Consider the following 17,500-nt stretch of genomic DNA (forward strand, 5'->3'; position numbering starts at 1 on the left):
AATGTTGTGCATAGAATTGACTGGAACTCGTACTAATACACTTACCCAAATAAGTAGAGCACGACTTCGAGAACCGATTACAAGTTGTACTTGTTCTCGTATTCACACTCATTGCCGATGCTACCATTCTCTATTTAGCCGAGCGACCCTTCGTGGAAAGGGCACGTAAACAAATTTGAGTACTGCTTGCTGAATCTTTGCCATTGTCACCTAACCACGTTCCCAGGGCTTGTCTCCGCCGAGAGTAGGGCTGACTGAGCCGAGGAGCGGGATTGTGAATCACATATTTCTCGGCTGAATAGTGCAGATATATCTTATAATTTTATAGCCGGAGGGGGTTTACCGGGTTTACTGCACCGAGAGAAACCCACTGGTAATAAAAATTCGCTCAAATTAGGAGGGAAAGGGGAACTCCTAACCGCATGACACCGATGTTAAACAACACTTCAAACGTTTGCTTAGCTGTCAACTAAAACTTTATATATTCAGGTGAGAAATGCCACAAACACCGACGGGGGCAGAAACATAAAGGAAAGAAAACAAAGGGCACAACATGAACAACGAACTCCATTTACTAGGCTCGTATGAAATAAGCATGACATTTGAAGCCCGAACTTAACCCATCCCGGGAGGGTACCGGGGGATGCCTAAAACACTGAAATAATGTGAAAAGGGGATGCCCATATGACTAGCGTTTTGGGTACGAGGGATACCCAAAAGGCGCCCATATCACTGTGACACGGCCCGCCCTACTCTAGGCGGAGAAAAACCCTGGGAAAGAGGTTGCGTGACAATGGCAAAGATCGTCACCCAAGCGCTAGCGTATGTTTCTTGGTGCATGTTAGAAGCGCAATCACTGAGAACGGGTAAGGGCGGTTGGTGGGAGCCAAAGCAATCTTTCCAAAGTAGACTGGGAATTGGTTGGAGGTACTGAAAAAGAGAGAAATTCGTATGCTTAAGTTTCAACAGGTGCAATGATTTCAAGACAAAAATTGGCACGCGAAAAAATGTTCCAAAGAAAACATTACCGATCTCAAAAGCTAAAGAGAAACCCTTGCTTCTCTCCTAAACATTATTAGGATAACTTCCTATCAACTCCGTCATATCAAAGCAATAATTTTGGGATCCCTTAACATTTACGAGTTGATCTATAGGTTCCTATGTTTACAGTCCCCGGCTTACACACAGTCGCTCAAAACTGAACATCATGTTCCTCGATATTTTTCCCAGGGAGCTTCGATCTCCCCATTGCCAGGCTCGGTCGGTCCATCCCCCCTCATGTGTGCAGTCAAAGGAGGTCAAAGGAATGCTGTGATGTATTTACTGCAGCAGGGAGCACCAATTGACTTTAGGGACTCGCGTCAGAGAACCTGCCTTCATGTTGCAGCCCACAGTGGAATTGTGGATACAGTTGACATTATCCTTGAGGTATGAGAGGGCTCTTAGGGGCCAGAACTTTATAAAAGTGGTCTTCGTTTCATGTGGGACTGATGACGAACACACATAATCAGGGGTGAGGTATTTACAGGGAATGGTCTTTTATTTGCAGAATGGTGGAATGGATTTAATGAACAGTGTTGACGTAGACAGCAGAACTCCTTTACATTTTGCTTCATCTAAAGGAAATCCACAGGTCGGTCTTTTGTCATTTATCATTGTTTCTTTTTGTGACCGGGCCCAATGATGCTCAAAGTTTCCGTACGGCTTTCCTTTTAGCATGGAACCAGGCTCCGCAGTTGGGGTTATGGAGCGAAAAGGAACGTGGCGAAACAAAAATTGGCGAGAGAAGCGACCTGAGCGGGGAGCTTGGCTCGCTTTGCTCGCCAATTTTCTTTCGCCACGTTCCTTTTCGCTCCATAACCCCAACTGCGCAGCCCAGGCTACTTTCCTTTTTTTGTTGGCAGATCATTAAAAGGCTTCTCTTCGCGGGAGCTGATGTTAATCTCAACGATGAAGAAGAAAAACTACCTCTTCACCTTGCTGCGGAGTTAAGATCTTTTTTTATTGTTAACTTTGCCTGATTTTGATCTGGGATTTTCGTCTCAAGCTCAGCCACTGATTGACGTAACACCACTTTGTGGCATCGTTTCAGGAGTGGCAGTCTCGAATGTGTAAAATTGTTGCTGGAAGCCAATCCCGAATCCCTCCATAATCTGGAGTACAGACTAAGGACGCCGTTGCATTACGCTGCCAGTGAGGGACACGTCGAGATAATGAAATTCCTATTGGATCAAGGAGCCAAAATAAACCAGAGGTACACGGACAAACGTATTCTTGGCACTGCGGGTCACCAGCCTGCGTCTTCTGATTCGCTTTATTTTCAATTGCATGCTGCAACATAAGATCAAATGTAATACAACTAAACGAAGTACAATACATTTATGCATTGTAGTTCTCCTCATTAGCTCGTTTATGCCTCATAACTTAGATGTTCACTATCATGATGGTAAAGTAAAGTTCACTTATTGTCTGTTTTGTCTCATTTACAAGTTCCAATTGATGGCAGTAAGAAATGTGGTAAATGTTGGTGAGAGAGGAAGCCTGGACAGAGGCTGTGTGTTTATAAATTCCAGGCCTCCCCCAAAATAACTAAAAGAACGACGAGAACGGCAAAAAAGCGCAGTAATTTCAATTTTCTTGTTTCATATTTTTCAGGGACGAAAATCACCTCACTCCCCTTATGATAGCAGCACACATGGATCGATATCATGCATTGGTAACACTCTTGGATTATGGGGCAAAAATGGGTGCTCTCTCCAAAAACAGAGTAAGCAATACTTATTTCGCGATATCCGCAATGCTAATAAGATATTACGTGTATCTTTTTTTTACATTCCTTGACGGAACTCCAGCTTTGCTCGGAAGAGAATAAAGCATTTTAATTTCTCGAACATTTTTCTCACACTGGCTCACGTATCGATTTAAGCAGAATCTTTATTCCTTTCGGTATATCCTTGGAAGTAGACAAGCCACGTTCGATACCTCTGGTAAATGTTAGCTGGTGTAGTGCGGCCTGCAAAACTTTATAGTCCACTCGATTCGGCTTGTAAGTATATAAGTCGATTCGACTTATTAGTATACATTTTTCGGCGGTTCGCTCTGAAATAAGGCGCATTGTGTCTCTTCCACTGCACCGTGGATCTTACAGTTGGGCTACCGAACTCGGTTCGTTTGAGTTATTTAATTACTCTCCATGCTCAAGACTTTCAAAAGGACTTTAAATTTTACCACGTCGATTTCACTGAACGGCTACATAAATCTTCTATACTATATTAATTCGTTCCTACAGAGCACAGCACTCGATGTAGCAGCGTATTTTGGCAACCCTTGCATAGTACGGGTGCTGCTTGACCATGGAGCCTGCGTGACAAACAAATCTGTTTTCGGTATGGGCTGCTTGGAAGCGGCAATTTCAGGGTCCAAGGAGGAAACTTGCATGGAGATCATAAAACATAAGCGGTGAGGAGGCTCCGCATATGTACTTTATATGTTGCTGTTGTTGTTGTTTTTTTTCATGATCAGTAAACAAATTCCACTGCAAGCCCGTCAAATCTGGAGACCACTCACACCGGGAGGGTGTTCGAAATCAGTTGCTACCAATGAAATTAAACGACAAAGTTAACAAGGAAACATCCAGTTCAACTAAAAATAACTCTAAATCAAAGGAAATAACCTTTACAGTCAAATCAGTCTAAATTTCTTGGAAACTCGGAAGGCGTTTGTATTCAAAGTAAATGAGTTTTAAAATTTTGTTTTCAAATGTCGCGGGCGCCGCCATCTTAAACAATTATCACGTGTTACGGTTGCCCTATTGTTATTGGACAAAAGCTTTTTGTGTCAGATGTCTGACAATAGGGCAACCATAACACGTCACAATTGTTCAAGATGGCGGCGCCCGCGATCTTTGAAATTGAGAATATACGATTTTCCTGATAAAAACACTTTTAAACAAATTTCGAACACAGCAGCAGATCATAGTTTCACGAATTGCTTTTCTGGCCCGAAAAGCTTCTGGGATTTTTGAGCAAGGCCCCTGGGGCAACATATCCTCTACCACTGAAATGACTATTATCGACAATTCGCAATTTTTTCTGAAATGACTGTTATTGTCATTTTAAAAATACTCTGTCCCAGGACTTGTGGTAGCAGATGAAAAGAAAAAGAGAAAAGGAATGACATCCGTGGACGGGATTTGAACCCGGAGCTCCCAATGTGAAGGAACTTTTTTAATCCACTTAACAACTAAAGATCAACTGGCTGACAATTGCACCGATTATTTATCAAATCTAATTCCTATATATAAAATCATTGCTGAATAGTGGTTAAGTCTATTACTTGATTTTAAAATGGTTAGCTTTCTCTTAAGGTTTGGTAACCGACATTTTCTCCTTTTTAAACTTGTTTCTTAGCCAGTGATAATACACGTTTACAGCGGCATTCGGAAGAAAAAATATCTTAATATTTTTAAAAAATTATTTTGTCAGTTAGTGATGCGGTTAAGTAAAAGGGTCATTAATCGAACATTCCCAGGTTCGAGTCCAGCAAGTTTAGGCATTGGAATTCGGATTTTAAAAATAGATATTCATTTCCCATAATCCTTATCAAGCGCTAAGCGTCCTAAATTGACGATAATAGTCAATTTAGAGAAACTTAGGAATTGTCGATAATAGTCATTTCAGAGGTAGAGGATGAGTTGCCTGGGGAGAGAAAATAAGTGGTTTCCCTTTGCGTCCTCTCCCCAGTCTCTTACTCTCAACACGCTCTCGCTCTTACGGCGTTTTTCGCCGCTTGGCACAGTCTGAACTAGGGAAGAGTATAACTTTTACCATTATTATTAAAGGTTGTCTGTTTTTTTCGTTTTCAAGCTGGAAAGAAGCGGTGAAAGTCAGTGGCAGTGATGGATTTTGCTTGATGAAACAACTTCTCGAAAAATTTCCTGAAGTGGCTAAGGTTAAAAAGATAATACCTCTTTTGCAATAACAATAAAGAAGAAATCAGTAAAAAGAAAACTAAAAACAATAATATTTAGATGCCTTTTTTTCAGCATTTCTGCACTATATGCGGCGATGTTACCTCGTGTAAGGTGTTTATTTTAGCTGTGAATAGCCTTGTTTTTCTTACAGGTTGTCTTGGACAAGTGTATTCAGACCTCTTCACACAGCAAAAAAGACCCCAATTATTCGGTGGGTTTCACCAGCAGTGTTTCAGTTCGAGTTTGTCCTTACAACGACGACCAGATAAAGCTTCAAATCGTGTGAAGTTTGAGTACATTTTGCTTCTTTGCGTTTCATCATACAGGCTTATATGTCCAGAAATCGGTCAGTATAAAATGCAGACTGCAGACTGCAGACTGGGTCGAAAATGCAGACTGAGGCCTAAGCCTAGGCCTGGGCAGAGGCTTATTTTGTATCATAGTCTGGATTTTAGAACCAGTCTGCAGTCTGCATTTTATACTAAAATTTGGTTTATCAACGGAGTTGATAACGTAAATTGACCACCGTACAGAGATTCTAAAAGCTGACGTTTCGAGCGTTAGCCCTTCGTCAGAGCGAATCGAGGGATTATGGGTTACGTGTAGTTTTTATAGTAGAGTAGGAGCTACGCTATTGGTGGTAACATGGCAACGTGAAAAATAGGAATATATTAGTTAAATGAAAAGCGTTCGTTAATACCGTGAGGATTAAGGGTGCCGATTTGAAAGAGGGGGCAACAGAGCAACTCCAACAACAGTGTTCACTTTACAAGCCATGACAACGAAACCGGCAATATCGTTTCTTATTCTTTGAAGTCGTGAGGACATAGAGCTTCTCCTAAACACTTGATCTTTCTAAGGAGGTTTTAATTGAAGCGATATCTCAAGCATATTCTGAAAGTATGGTATTGTTACGAAGGAATTTACAATCTCTCCTTAGATTTCTTACATCTTTGAACTTCTCGATCCAGTCCCTGACGAGCAAACAAATTTAGAAGGAAACCGTTACTTTGGACCGAAGGTAAAAGACAGTCGTTTTCTCTTTCTTCAATGAATAATGAAGGGAAATAAGTTATGCTGGACTATTATTATTCTATAAACCTGCGAAAGGCAAGAGATTGACTATTGAAAATATTTTTTTCTTCGAAATGTTTGTAAATGTAGATATCGATGAATGTATTTGAAAGATATTTGAAGATAAGTACTGTACTAAAAATTTCTGTCTAGGTGATGCTCATTCAAGGCCACAAAGAACTTATCCTTCATCCCTTGACTCAGCAACTCATGTGGACTAAGAGGTATGTACTATTAAGACTGAATAGGCACGAGTTAACGTTTGAATTGCGCAGACCACCGGCTCACGTATGTTGAAATGTCAAGCAGCCACTGCTTGACATTTCAACATACGTATTTCCCTTCTTTGCCAATTTTTATTGCTTTAGCTTCTTGACGGCAGCGTTGAGCCGGTGGCATGCGAAATTCAAACGTTAACTCGTGCCTATTCAGTCTACGACGCAGACGTCATGATGAGGATGACGATGATTGTAGCGGACGTATCTAAGGAAACGTATACAGAGCCAGATCTGGCTCTGTGCCTTGTTGAAGTGATCAGTCGCGTGTTCAACGTATACAGATAAAGGCAACAGTTCTCACAGTTTTCCTGTCCATTTCGCAGAGATGCTCTGACTATGAAGTACATCATCGCCGGCTTCTTATTTCACTTGTTTTTCACCATAAACCTGACGGTCATTTTACTGTGTCTCAATTCTCTTGCCATTGAGGTTCAACGCAACACCACCTCCTGGTTTTCCGAGGTAAGTCCATGCTGGAAACGGTACAGAATATTTTTAAACTGTTAAACAAAAATAAAGGTCAAGGAAAATTGGAAAATCCAAGGTGTGAAAATTGTAGAGATCAAGCCGAGCCCATGAGTAGGAGCTTGCCTCTCCCACACAAGCCCTTTGAGTCATTCTTTGCGCTTATCTTCACAAAGAGCCCCACGAGTTCTTTGGCTATGCACGCACTGTTTAGAATGGACAATCAGAATAAAGTTATTGTCAAACGGAGAAAAATTGCGAAAACAATGTATTCAAATTGATGTAAATTGTGTTAATGTGAATCTCCCGCTGAAGGGTTAGATCCAAAAACGGAAAGATAAGCGCCAAGGTTGACTCAAGGGTCTTGTGTATAGGGAGGCTCCTAGACGTGGGGTCCTGAGTAGTTAATTGAGAGGCCGGCGTACCGCAAAAATTACGGACCGCAGTTTTTTCCTCTTCAGTTTCGCATATCGGACAATACTTAGCTTGAAACGTTCAGAACCAGCTGAAAAAAAGAGTTTAGGGAGATATTTATCTATCTCTTGGTTAGGGTTAGGGGTTAGTTGTCATCTCAAGTATGAAGAAAAGGAAATCTCTGCACGGATCTTCTCGACGTTTTGTCACGTATGCGCGTTGTCATGTCAATGCAACGTCACATCCACTCTTGCGCCATTATCTGCCATTGGACAGGTGTTAAAATTCAAACTAATGAAATGATATATGAAGTGAATCATATATTGAACTGCGGATATGAAATCAAGTGAAGCTATCATGATATCCTCGCATTTATAAACGCAATTTTAGCAATTCAAAACTGCGAGGATCATAGCTTCACTTGAAAATTCAAACTGTTTATAGTGAGTTTTAATTAAGGAGATTTGTGCAGAGATTTCTTTTCCTTCTCGCTAGACAGGGAAATCAAGGAAACCTCTTCCTATCCAAGCAGGGTACTAGGAAATCGAATCGACCTGAAAAGTGAATCATGAAGTCAACCAGGGCGTCGGTCGGAGGACCTAAACCTCCAACTACCAGTTCTATTGCACGACACTCTGAGTTTCCATTTTTCCCCTTTTTTGTTGGGCTTATTTGTAGATAGCAATGTCTTTTAATCAACCTGGTTAGGTCTTAAAAAGTCAATGAGCAATTGTTCTCTGTTGCTACTCAGAATTTGTGCACTGGCGATTTGGAATCGTACAGAACAATATCAATGGTAATATCAGGGATGGCTTTGTTGAGCCATATTTACAGGATTCACGTCGAGGTAACGTTTGATAGCCTGCTGAACAATTTACGATAAATAAGCCACACTAACATGAAAATGTAGCAGTGTATGCAAGTTTTGTTAGCATCACTGAAAGGACAACTGAAAAATCCGAGTACGACTCAAACCTACCACATCAGTAACATTGGTTGGGTGCTTTAGCCATTGAGCAACCAACAGAATTCCTGGGGATCTAGCTCGTTTATCTAGTGTCATCCGAAGATTCGTTTCTCACTATATCGCAAGCGACGTAGTCGCAAGTGGAATCGGAAGAAAAGAGATAGGACGCAGCTCTTTACAACCTCTAATTTCGTTGCATCCGTTTAGGACGCAGCTCTATTGTTAGGGTCCATAGTTTCTTTTGTATCGTCCTTTGTGTCCGTTGTTTTCGGAACCGATCCCGAGAGCCGCTGTAATAGCCGCGTACTGACCCGAAGAAAATGGAAAAATTCTTACCCTTGCGACGCCAATTCTCCCGAGCTTCTAAACGATTCCTGTTATGACTCCGCTTCCGTCGCTAGTGAAAAGCATCCCTAGTAATGTTTAGTGCAACCAAGAACCGTTCTAAATCTTTGCAGAAGTCCGTAACCCAGAATTGTCGATCTGCGATGGAATGCGGCCAATAGCTTTACGGTAATGGCCGTATTTATACTAGAGGACGTTTAGACGCATTAAACGTCTGACCGTAAGTAGGACTTACATAAATACAGGACGCACTTAACTTTTGATTTTCTTTAAAAGAGACTGGGATTTAATCGCTAATGGGACTGGACACCTCAAAGACCGATTAGCACGAAAATACGAAGTCATAAAGCCCAGTATGCAGCTTTCGTGTCAGTTCCTTAAGTCATCATCGACGAGAAAAAGAAGATATTGAGTTACAGAGATTTGCTACAAATAGGAAGAGGTCAAACAAACGATTTTTGGAGCAGATGGACGACGATGTTGAGGTGGCAGAAACCCTTGACTTGCCCTATGTGGTGTGATTTTGGGCAACAAGGCTAGGCTAGAAAGAATTAAAAACGATGAGAGAGACAACTTCTGGTGGAGGACTGGCTATTATCGCTGGGATAACAATGTTTCTGAAAAGAGCCTCGATTGCATGCGCCTTTTATTGATAAGTGCGTCCCAGTTTATTGCGTCTCGTCTTTATACTAGATGGCTTAGACGTCTGAGACGACTAAGACGTTTGCTAAGCGCGTCGTTTGGACGTACTTAACTTGAGATGCTTAATTCGTCTGACGTTTAAAGCGTCCACCTTGATTTCCCGTATTTATACCAGTCGTCTAAGATGTCTGAGACCGGTGCCTTAGACGTCCTCTTGTATAAATACAGCTATTAAGAACGGCTACTGCTAGATTTTGTGCGGGAAGAAAACTAAATGGCGGCATTACGTTCCGTGAACGATCCATGATTTTACATTAAGCACGAGCAACTCTCGCACGGGTAACTTGTTTGCAGCTACTAGCTTCCGGACCAATCAGGAGCTTTGCGTCTGATGATTGGCCATTATTTGGAGGGACCAGGCCTCAGTTGTTGAAAAGGCGGATAACGCTATCCACCGGATAAATCACTATCCAGCTGATAAACACTAGCAAAGCCAATTGAGTCCAGTGGATAGTGATCATCCGGCGGATACCGCTATCCATCTTTTGAACAACTGGCACCTGCATTCTTTATTTAGATAATACCGTAAACTGATGGGCCAAGGCCAAACGAAAGATATCGACACTTTTGGGATATGGACTTCTGGCACCGATTGTTCAGAAAGGTGGATAATGCTATCGAGCGGGTAAACACTGGCAAAACCAATTGAGTTATCCACTGGATAGTGATTTATCCAGAGGATATCGCTATCCACCCTTGAAAAACTGGGGTGCCTGATCTGTCATCATTTATCTTACAGAAATGGAGTTACTGGCTGGACGTTTCTAATATTCTGGAAATAGGGACGTTCGTACTTGCACTACTCGCTGTCAGTGCGAGGGAAATTAAACTCAGTGAAAGTTATGAGCTTTCCTTCACTGTACTTGCAGTTCTTCTAGCATTTGTCACACTTTTGTCATATCAACAAAGGTAAGGTTACAGCTGATTGCTTTGTTGGTAAAAAAACAGCGCCTTTTCGTCCTCAGAAGCCACGATGATTCTTTCGGTCAGACCCAAGAGCGGCGACCTCGTAGTCAAGGTTACTAATTGTTAATTAGACCAAATTGGTAATGGATGGGCGTTTGGTTATGAGGAGGACGCGAGTACCTGACTTTCAATTTTCAATTTTCTGACCAACTTGAACGTCGCTTCCTACCGTTCTTACCAATCTTATTCCTCAGAATGTTATCACTGACAGTTGGCCATTTACAAAGACAGTTAGACTTCAAATTGGGAGTATCGAAGACAAATTCGAAGAGACTTAACACATGAAAGACTCATATTTGAACTGCTGAGAGAAGTGTTTTCCATTGATTAAGCGTTTTGTTCGTTCAGCGGTTTCTCTTTGAGAACATGGACTGAGAGCACGAAGACGCCAGCCAAGAGAAAAGCCATTTTGTCTTCTTTCGGGCTCTAAAACCGTTGAATTCGAGTAAATCTGTCATCTCGTCATATTCGGTCGTTCCCAGGAGCCCATGACTAGAAGCGAAAAACAGCCCTATATGCATGTCACGGCGTTTTCACAGACCGATTTATTTTTAGAATTAATTTCCCGCGGATGAGACTCTCACAGGAACCTCATAACCAATCATCTCACAAGAAACTCACTTGACGTCATAGCGTCACCGAACCGGAACTGCCTTTGTTGTTTTGCGGAAAAGGTAGTTTAAAAATACATCGCTCTGTTAAAAATGCCGTCACATAGGTTTAGTATGGGAGTTACTCTCTCCTTGTCATAGACTCCTGTCCTTCCTCATTTCTCGATTCTATTACCGCCTCAATGTCAAGATATTTTTAGATCATGGCAGTTATGAACGTTACTTGACCAGTTGTTTGGTCATAGATGGCTTCGAGCCGCGGCCGGCACGTGCACAGCCACACGCAAATCCTGCAAATCAAGCTACATCTATTTCTGATCGTAGTCACACTGGTATACTTCAACTTCACGTTTGCTGTTATAGTGGCTTGGATTGACCTTTTTCCGGAATAAGAATGAACAGGTCTCCTTCTCAAAATTCCCCTAGGATCATTCTAATGTTATCCGAATATAAAAAGAGGTGTTCACCATCATTTCCAGGCAAAATGTTTTTCAAAATATGTTTCCTGATGTACTTCCAAAGGGAAATCTTGAGGCTATTCCCTTTATTCCTATTTCAGAATAAGTAAATCGAACACATCCGAAGAGAACTTTACCGTAGAGTACACTTTTTCTGAACTAAGGACTCGTACTTTTAGTTTAGAGAGCAAACGTTTTCTTTCTGCGCATGCCCACGACGCAAAACTTTTACTCCAATCAAAAGTTCGCTATTAACCATTTCTGGTTGGTTCCGAACCAGGGCTTCCGTTAATTATAGACCTCCGGGTCAGTCTGCGGAGTCTCAGAAAATTCTAAACGATAGTGGTTGCCAGCGGTTACAGAAAGACCCTTCGCCCACAAGGCCTACGGGTCAATAGCAAATGCAAGTTAAAAAAATATTTAATTGGGAATTCAACGAAAGAAAGCGTCACACTTTTCGCTACTCGAGGACTATTACTAGTAGCATAGCCAATCAAAATGCAGGATTTGCATTAGTCCACTAGTTGGGTGATACTAATGGATGTTGATGTTAAGATCGCTAATAAGGAGTTTATGCAACGAAGACGTCAACCAGAACGAGGACAAAGAGAATTTTCAGTTTCATGCCTGTTTATATTACTGAATAACCGGTGTTGTACGCGTGAACATTTAAAGGATTTATTTGAGATGTTACATTTGAATTTCTTTCCAGCATGTTTAAGGCTGGTATATATGTCACAATGCTGTTTGAAGTTCTCAGGACTCTTGTTATGGTAAGAGACTCGCCTAAAAAATGCAGATCATTAATTGAGGCCAATAATGGACTCTTCTTATTTGCACTGTAGTCAACGGTGCGCAACACTAAAAGTTATCCTGATAACGGCCACAACTGACGAACACCATTTCCAAGAAGCAGGGGACAAAAACTTAATCCATTTGTTCAGCCTCTCTCTATGCTATACCACACATTTGGGAAGTTAAATATTTCCACATTCTTCTTGAATTTCTTTCCCATTTTGCCTGAAACAAGCATAGTGCACACTGGAACACAGGGTTTGTAAGTAATTTGTAATTTGACGCGTCAAAGAAGTACTTAAGTAAATACTTTTGTGAGTCACTGCAGCTCTTTTAAAAAGGATAAGGTACATTTATTTCATTTTTTGCAGGTCATAGCTGAGTTTTTTCTTCTGGCTTTTGGTTTCGCTCTTGTATTCCATGCGCTTCTGTCAAGTGAGGCCAATGTACGTTCGGTGTCTTCTTGAAGAGTGAACACAGTTTTAGTTTAATTTCAAACGCCTGTTCCTGGGATTATAAAATATTTAACCATATTAAGTCCTTCTTACAAATTCAGTTTTTGTCCCTGTTAAATAATTGAATGATTAGCTTGTTCTTTGTACCGTAATTTGCAAAACTTTTGAGGTGAGAAAAAGATGGGCCAAAAAGGAACTTCACAAATATGTGGTGTATGTTACATCGAGACAAGATAAGGATCACAGAGAGGGAGATACCAATACCCATTCAGGTTTTTAGGATACGTGAATTTCAGATAAAGAGGAAATCCGACGGTCCGCATAGATAGTAGATACCCTCGATCAAGGTGTCATGAAAGTCGCGGACGTTAAAGGAAACTGATTCCGTTTCATTAAAAAAATTCTGAGTAATTAACAAATAGCGGCCCTATAATGAAATTTATTTACGTGTCGAGTCTTCTAGCGCTGGGACACTATCTGGGCACACTATACATAAAAATCAAAGCAATGTAACTCAAAAATGATATCAAACATTGGCTTTTGAGGAGACGGAAAAAACGGAGAACGAAGAGACAACCTTCTCGGAGCAGAGAAGAGAACCATTATACTCAACACATACACCTTATTCCAAAATGGTCACCATTTTAGTATTCTTTTGTTTTTTTGCAAATCAGCCCTTGTTACCTTGTTCAAGGTTAAATATTCTTTTGAATTTTTAGCTTAAAAACGAGGCAACAAGGGGTAATTTGCAAGCAAATAAAAAAATACTAAAATGACAGCCATTTTGGAATAAGGTGTGTACGTGGCGCGGGCGGAGTCTGGGAATCGAACCCAGGCCTCATTGATGGGATGTGAGTGATCTCATCACTGCGCAAGCCCTATTCCATACTCTTCCTCGTTGTCTCTTTATTTTCCTTTGTTTGGGCTTCTAAAATGAAGATCAGTTTTAATGCGTTTATTGCGTAGCCTCGAGGTCCAAGAATATGGCACAGTGACCGTGCTTGGACGTCTATTTCTTACCTCAAAATAATCCTTGCAGGTCTAATATCAAAGGCTTTTACAAATCAAAGAAGTCATAAGTGACTTAGGTGTACTTTTGATTGTAAAGATTGAATTGCAATTCTCTACTTTCTCAAATGCCATAATACACCTCTTAACCCCCCAATAATTTGCATAGGCATTGTTCTCGATTTCTCTTTGGACATTTTCATATCCCAAGAGAAATCGAAAACAATGATTGTGTAAAAGTTTTGGGGGATAAAGAGGTGTATTATGGGATTTGAGAAAGTAGACAATAAAAACATCATGTAAATAAACATTTCAAGTGAAAATAGGTTAAAAAGATGAAATTTTTCGACGTTTGAATTCTAAGCTATCTTAAAGCCATTATCAAGTCAAAATACAGTATACAGGAATAATTCCATATAAAGACAGTTATTGATGTCACCAGCGCAGAGTAAATTTATATCAAAATATGAAGTACATGTTAAATTTGTTACTTGCAGGCTTCAAGAACGAAGACAAGTTTTAAACCGGAGGAAGAGGTGGGGTAAAATTATTTTTTAAATGAAGCAACCCGTTACACCTTACCGAATCATTCGAATCCCCTTTCAAATAAAGCTTTCAAGTGAAAATAGTGGTACAAAAACGGTCTGTGCTATCCATTATACTATTCCACCGGGCGTAGCCTATCTACATGCGCAAGTTGTAATTTTTCACTTTGGCTGTGCAATATAACCTGTACCACATAAAAAGCAATGTGGATTAACGAATTTTAATGGTGAAAATATAAAATGTAGTTTAGCGGTACCGAGCTGTGAGCTCTCAGGGGGGATTTTTCGTATATGGTTTAGGGACCAACACGATTCTCCCTCACTGTCATGTCGGGGACAGGAAGGCCTCGGGGAGCCAATCAAAGCGCGGGATTTGGTTCATTTTGCCCGCTCACGGAGCTAGTCATATAATAAATGTAAATAATTTGCTAAATGGTTGGTTTAAGACAGGTACTATGACCCAGGACACACGGCCCCGCTAGGTACTCCCGGCCAATGGTTGTGAAAAAACCACGTGAACCAAACTTCAATCTCAGTTCATATAATAACATGGGTTAAAAAAAAAGAGAAGGAAAGGAAGAATGAAAGCGAAAGAGGGAAAAGAAAACGTTAATAGCTCCAAGAACTTCTAGAATGCGATAAACGATTATTTTGGACATGTTACCTTAAAACCATTAACAGTATTGTCGCCACTGAAAACATTTATTATCCAGCCACAAAGAAAGACCGACTATCAGTAAGCTCGCTTTTAAAAAATAATTGTCGGGTACTATACCAACCCGCAGTTGTAATGACTACATTTCAAGCACTGAAAGTTTAATTCCTTAACCGGTCAGTTTGCCTTCCTCCTTTCCGTTTTTGATAATTCATAAACTTCTGGTTAGATCCGTGTTCACTTCATGCGCGATTCCCTTTCTGCCATGCTGGGGACTGATACCTAAAAGTAAGCAAAGAGTCCAGTCACAGTCGGTGCTGTTAAAAACGATCCGCAGGGCACTGCTCAACATCTTGAAATGAATAAAAGGACCGGCGCGGAACTATTTGTTCAGTCAGATTTAGGACCCGAAGGTTAATAAATCGAACCAAGAGAACATAAAGTAAGTGAGCGAATTCCCCATATTTGGCCCCATACTTGAAATCTGAGTGTTTATTTCAAAGACGACACCTTACTGGTCAGTTGGTGTGAAAGTGGACCGCGCAGTCATGGTAACAACAGATAAAAATAACCGTCACAGCCTGGGTACGATCTGAGAATAGATTTCAAATAATTGTCATAGGGCACAGGGATTTCCTCTCTCACCTTTTGATCTCTTGATCGAACTCGCTCGAATATTCTGAGCTGACAGAACGATTTTACCTCTTTACTATCACCCACAGGATCCGTTTGCCAGAATAGATCTGTCGCTCTTAAAAGTCATGGTTATGACGATTGGTGAACTAGAATACGCTACATTTTTTGTTGACAAGACTCTGTACATTCCTGATCTCGCCAGAGTTGTGTTTCTTATCTTTTGTGTCTTGATGCCGATAGTCCTCATGAATTTATTGGTAAGTTATAGCAATAATTCTGATTCGGTTTCGAGATCATTTAACGCTATCGTAGAGGAAGAGACATCCAGTCACTCCAAAAAAGTAACTTGTTTCCTTGACAGCATTTCTCGGATGACGTCATAAACCAAGATGTCGATGGCCAGATACACATTTAAAGCAATTACTCATTTAATGAAATGTTCAACAGAAGGTTGAATAATTCTGTTATTACTATAAATTGTAGATATTATCGTATTCTGACGAAATCTACTCAACAGCTCAATGTACAGGTTCTTTTCACAACTTCTTTTCACAGCATCTCTGATTTCGTTGTACTCGGGTGGATATAACTTTCCTCCAACTGATTGCGATGGACTCACAGCAACAAACTTCTTTGTCTAACATTGGTCATTGCGTCAACAGATTGGTTTAGCTGTTGGTGACATTGAGTCAATCCAGAAAAACGCAGAATTAAGACTGTTAGCAGTACAGGTGAGGCGTATGCGGTAGGCCATACTGAGTAAAAGATTGTCTAAAAGATTAAAAATTTAAGTAATTAGTTAAATTCATTAATTATAGCTTTTGGAAAAATTTTATTGATCTTATTCAGATTGAGGACGTGTACAGATTCGAACGACGCCTTCCAAAGTTCGTTCTCAGACGACTGCATAAATCAATTGTCACAAAATATCCCAACAAACAGAGCAGTCATGGATGGAGGAGAGGACTTACGGTCAGAAACATGGAATACTATTTTGCTATATTGGGGAACATCTTCAAAGATGAACTCCTTAATCACGAATCAGCCCTTTTTTTCCAATGTAGCCAAACTGGACAATGACCTAAGACTTCCCCGCAGGGGAGAAAATTCATTTAATTTTGTCCTCCCATCAACGGAAAACAAGAATTTAACAAGAGCGGGTGGCGTATTCTTTTCTGTATTTAAGTGAGGAGTCGGTTTATCGAGAATGGGCCGTTTGCATGACCATGTCACGTGACCTTATCAATCATAAAAAAATGGTCGTGGTACAAAATGGACGCCAGAAATGGAAACAGCGTGATGAAAATTAGTAACAATTTCAATTTTGAAGCCACTGACATTTAGGTGAGAAATTTTACAGTGATTTTAATGCTTAAAAAATTAACTGAGATCTATATGGAAACAGCTGCTGGATGGCAAGCTTTACTGAGAACACAATTCTTTTTACATTTTCAAACTTTCAAAAGCGCTCTAAAATCACGCACTTAAACGTCAGTGGCCTCACAATTGACATTTGTACAAATGTGATCTCCGTCGCTCTTTCCATTTCTGGCATCTATTTTGTACCACAACCACTTTTTGTGTAAGGGTGTATAAGGGTTGTAAGAGTGATTGAGTGAGTGAGTGTAAGTCCGTGGTGGCAAATAGGCCCACAGCGCGTGCATAAATCACAAAATAAGTGGTCTGTTGGAAGTGTGCTTGAATTTCAACAAATGAACCCCAAAAGTGGCAAGAATTTGTGTCTCTGATTAATAACAGAGCAGCTTCTATTTCCAAAACGGTGGAATTACCTGGTGATAAATAACCTCGGCTAGGAGAGTGAATTTTTGACTTTGTACGAACAATTGTCAACCTCGAGAGTTAGACGATTGTGATCTTTGTGTTGAATTTGCACATTTCTTGTCGAACTATATAACACTTGAAAGGTAAAAAAAACAAAAACAAAAACTTGGTGTCTTGCCGTTATTTTGTTACAGATGTATCCTTTGTTTCTTGATTTTTTTTTTTAATTTAGTATTTTTTTTATTAGAGAATTTCTTACGGTAACATACAAAATAAAAAACACAAAAAAGACGCACATCATGCTTACATAGTACAAATAGATAAATGTATAACTAAACACACACAACAGCTATTATAGAAATACAGTTACCT

The 17,500-nt window shown here is 40.4% G+C and overlaps 1 protein-coding gene across 1 annotated transcript in view; it reads left to right on the top strand.

Annotated features, from left to right (window-relative positions):
- The window catches only part of LOC137970914 (transient receptor potential cation channel subfamily A member 1-like), a 41,262-nt gene that overhangs the window by 19,610 nt on the left and 4,152 nt on the right, over positions 1-17,500 (top strand). The window contains exons 11-29 of the mRNA XM_068817575.1: positions 1,231-1,428; positions 1,550-1,633; positions 1,905-1,987; positions 2,093-2,254; positions 2,656-2,767; positions 3,290-3,459; positions 4,866-4,950; positions 5,124-5,183; positions 5,913-5,993; positions 6,200-6,270; positions 6,648-6,786; positions 7,955-8,050; positions 9,957-10,126; positions 11,965-12,025; positions 12,419-12,493; positions 14,008-14,046; positions 15,433-15,603; positions 16,009-16,077; positions 16,196-16,318. Coding sequence (XP_068673676.1) covers positions 1,231-1,428; positions 1,550-1,633; positions 1,905-1,987; positions 2,093-2,254; positions 2,656-2,767; positions 3,290-3,459; positions 4,866-4,950; positions 5,124-5,183; positions 5,913-5,993; positions 6,200-6,270; positions 6,648-6,786; positions 7,955-8,050; positions 9,957-10,126; positions 11,965-12,025; positions 12,419-12,493; positions 14,008-14,046; positions 15,433-15,603; positions 16,009-16,077; positions 16,196-16,318 — 2,049 coding nt within the window. The remainder of the gene's footprint in view (positions 1-1,230; positions 1,429-1,549; positions 1,634-1,904; positions 1,988-2,092; positions 2,255-2,655; positions 2,768-3,289; positions 3,460-4,865; positions 4,951-5,123; positions 5,184-5,912; positions 5,994-6,199; positions 6,271-6,647; positions 6,787-7,954; positions 8,051-9,956; positions 10,127-11,964; positions 12,026-12,418; positions 12,494-14,007; positions 14,047-15,432; positions 15,604-16,008; positions 16,078-16,195; positions 16,319-17,500) is intronic.

This window comes from Montipora foliosa, chromosome 9, assembly GCF_036669935.1.
Source record: "Montipora foliosa isolate CH-2021 chromosome 9, ASM3666993v2, whole genome shotgun sequence".
Taxonomy (NCBI): domain Eukaryota; kingdom Metazoa; phylum Cnidaria; class Anthozoa; order Scleractinia; family Acroporidae; genus Montipora; species Montipora foliosa.